Source organism: Penaeus chinensis, chromosome 14, assembly GCF_019202785.1.
Source record: "Penaeus chinensis breed Huanghai No. 1 chromosome 14, ASM1920278v2, whole genome shotgun sequence".
NCBI lineage: Eukaryota > Metazoa > Arthropoda > Malacostraca > Decapoda > Penaeidae > Penaeus > Penaeus chinensis.
Window position 1 is genome coordinate 1,724,264 of NC_061832.1, and position 2,500 is coordinate 1,726,763.

At 38.2% G+C, this 2,500-nt stretch overlaps 1 protein-coding gene across 1 annotated transcript in view; it reads left to right on the top strand.

Moving 5' to 3' along the window:
• LOC125032043 (probable E3 ubiquitin-protein ligase HERC1) overlaps window positions 1–2,500 on the top strand; it is a 72,181-nt gene that overhangs the window by 12,118 nt on the left and 57,563 nt on the right. The window contains 5 exon segments of the mRNA XM_047623004.1: window positions 344–470; window positions 605–765; window positions 962–1,131; window positions 1,607–1,832; window positions 2,106–2,282. Of these exon segments, the coding sequence (XP_047478960.1) occupies window positions 344–470; window positions 605–765; window positions 962–1,131; window positions 1,607–1,832; window positions 2,106–2,282 (861 nt within the window).

The following is a 2,500-nucleotide window of genomic DNA, read 5'->3' on the forward strand; positions in this document are numbered from 1 at the left end:
GACAAATATTTTCATTTGTCCCTATAAACTTTGGCAGAAAAATTTCTAAAGAAAATAATGACATTTCTGATTGCATCAAGCAAGTTTCTTCAGAAATAATTTTAAACCTCATCATTAACCCTGGCATAAATAATGGTTCACTCCATTGCAGTGACCAGTAATTTAGCCAAAGAAATTTTTTTCTGCATCTTTTCTTTTATTTGTCTTATACCACATTACTCAATGGTCTATGGATGCCATTATCAGCAGTAACTATTTTGGTCTTAATTGTAGAAAGAAAGGTCTAGTGCAAATATTTATCCATTATTTTCATTACATTTTACATATTTCCTTCCCTTTAAAGGTCGAAAGTTGAGTGCAGAGTTGCTACTTGGATTAAGTCTCCAGAGAGGTTCATTGCGCTACTTACTGGAATGGGTACATATGGCCCTCAGTGCTGCCACGACTGCTGCGGAGGACAACAGTGATGGGTAGGCAAATCCTCCTCAGTGGGTTAAGATTGATTTCCAAAGCAGTTGAAATGTAAGACTGAGATTCAAAATTGCTTTTTGAGAGATCTATTCAGGTATCTAGTTATTGCTTAATAACATGTTTTCTTTAACAGGACGTGCATCAGTAGCAGCTGTTTGCAAGAGGTAATGAATTCTCTGGCGCAGAGTGGTGAGTGCATCATAGGTGGGCTAATACCTGGTGCACTTGATGACCACACAGTACCACTCTACCAAGCCTCACTCATACTGATGGAGAAACTCACACTGTTGGCTTGTAAGTTTGTTGCTGCAGTCTTATTTTGTAGAGGAGGTTGGAGTATTATGAGTGTTGCTTTTGCTGCAGTAAGGATGTTGATTATGAAAAAAATTCTGGGACAAAACAAACCATTTTGTGTGTAAGAAGATGCTATATTGAAGTTATTTTGTTCAGTTTTGTTACACATATCAGATCATTTGAATTTCCTTTCCAGGTGAATATGCTCGTACGTGCATTGGCGATTCATGTGAGGAAGTGAATGAAACAAATGAATCTTGCGACGTATATGTGTGGGGCAGCAATTCTTCGCATCAACTGGCAGAAGGAACACAGGATAAGATTCTTTCTCCGAAGCTGACTCATGCATTCAGCAGTGTGCAGCAGGTTTGTGTAGGAGGAATGATATCAAGTCCTTTTATGTGCTTTCCCTAAAGTTGTTTTTGTCTTAGTTGTGGCTTGATGCATTGTGTGTGGTCAGTTGCCATAATCATGTACATTCTGTTGGTTGTTTTTTTTCCTGCTTCTTTGTCATTATCTGCCTTAATGACATTTGAAAAATTAGACCAGCAAAGAAAGAAAAATTTTCATCATTATCAGCTTTCAAATCTTCATTGATCTTTCATCTATCTGTTTTTATGTCTACTATTCATCCACAAAATTCCATCCGGAACCAAAATTATGTTTTGTTTTGACTAAGAGTAGTGTGTAGTTGTTGAGGAAACTGATCTGGAATGAATGAGTCTGAAGCTGTATCAGTAATTCAGGGGCAGTCTTGAGTGAAGTAAAGTCTTGTGCATGCTAAAGCTAGGAAAGCAAGTTGTGCTTTGTAATATTATAAAGAAAACCCTTTTTTTTTCAGGTCGAAGCTGGGCAGTATTGCACATTTGTGGTACACAGTGATGGGGGAGTAAGTGCCTGTGGGAAGGGAAGCTACGGAAGGCTAGGTCTTGGTGACTCCAACAACCAGCCCTCACCGAGGAGACTGAATTTGGATGCAAGGGTGAGGAGAGTCTCCTCCTCCAAAGGCAGTGATGGCCACACCATGGCATTGTCCACGTCTGGTCAAGTCTACACCTGGGGTGATGGTAAGCCTTCCTTTGGAATATTGTCTATGAATCTGGTGTGAACTCAAGAAGGTTTGGAGGAAAGTACATAAAGAAAGGGAATCAAAATTAAGAGATTTTTATTTAATTTAGAAAAAGAGTAATTTAAATTAAGTTAGAATTTGAATTTTTTAACTATGATAGCATTTTGTAAAATCATATAGTTTGCTACAGAATTCTACAGAGTAAACATTTGTTTCCTTAAGGAATTATTGAAAAGGAATGAGATTGTTATCATCATATCTTCTTTTGTAGGTGATTATGGGAAGTTAGGGCACGGAAATAATGTGACCCAGAAGTACCCAAGGCTCATAGCAGGTCCTCTCAGTGTAAAAGTGGTGCGGTGGGTATCTGCAGGATACCGTCATTCAGCCTGCGTGACCCAGGAGGGTGAACTGTATACGTGGGGTGAAGGCGACTATGGGAGATTGGGTAAGTGTGGTCATGTTATAACAAGCATGAGTTGAACAGGTATGAACGAAAATTATTTTTTTCACTATGCAAGATATAAACAAAATGCAATTCAATGTTGCAACTTTCTCAGAGTCATGTAGTTGCATTGGAGTTGTAACATCAAAGTGCATCATATTTTGCATAGTGAAATTATTAATTCTCATTTGTATTTTTTTCTGTGCCATAGTCATAGCAAA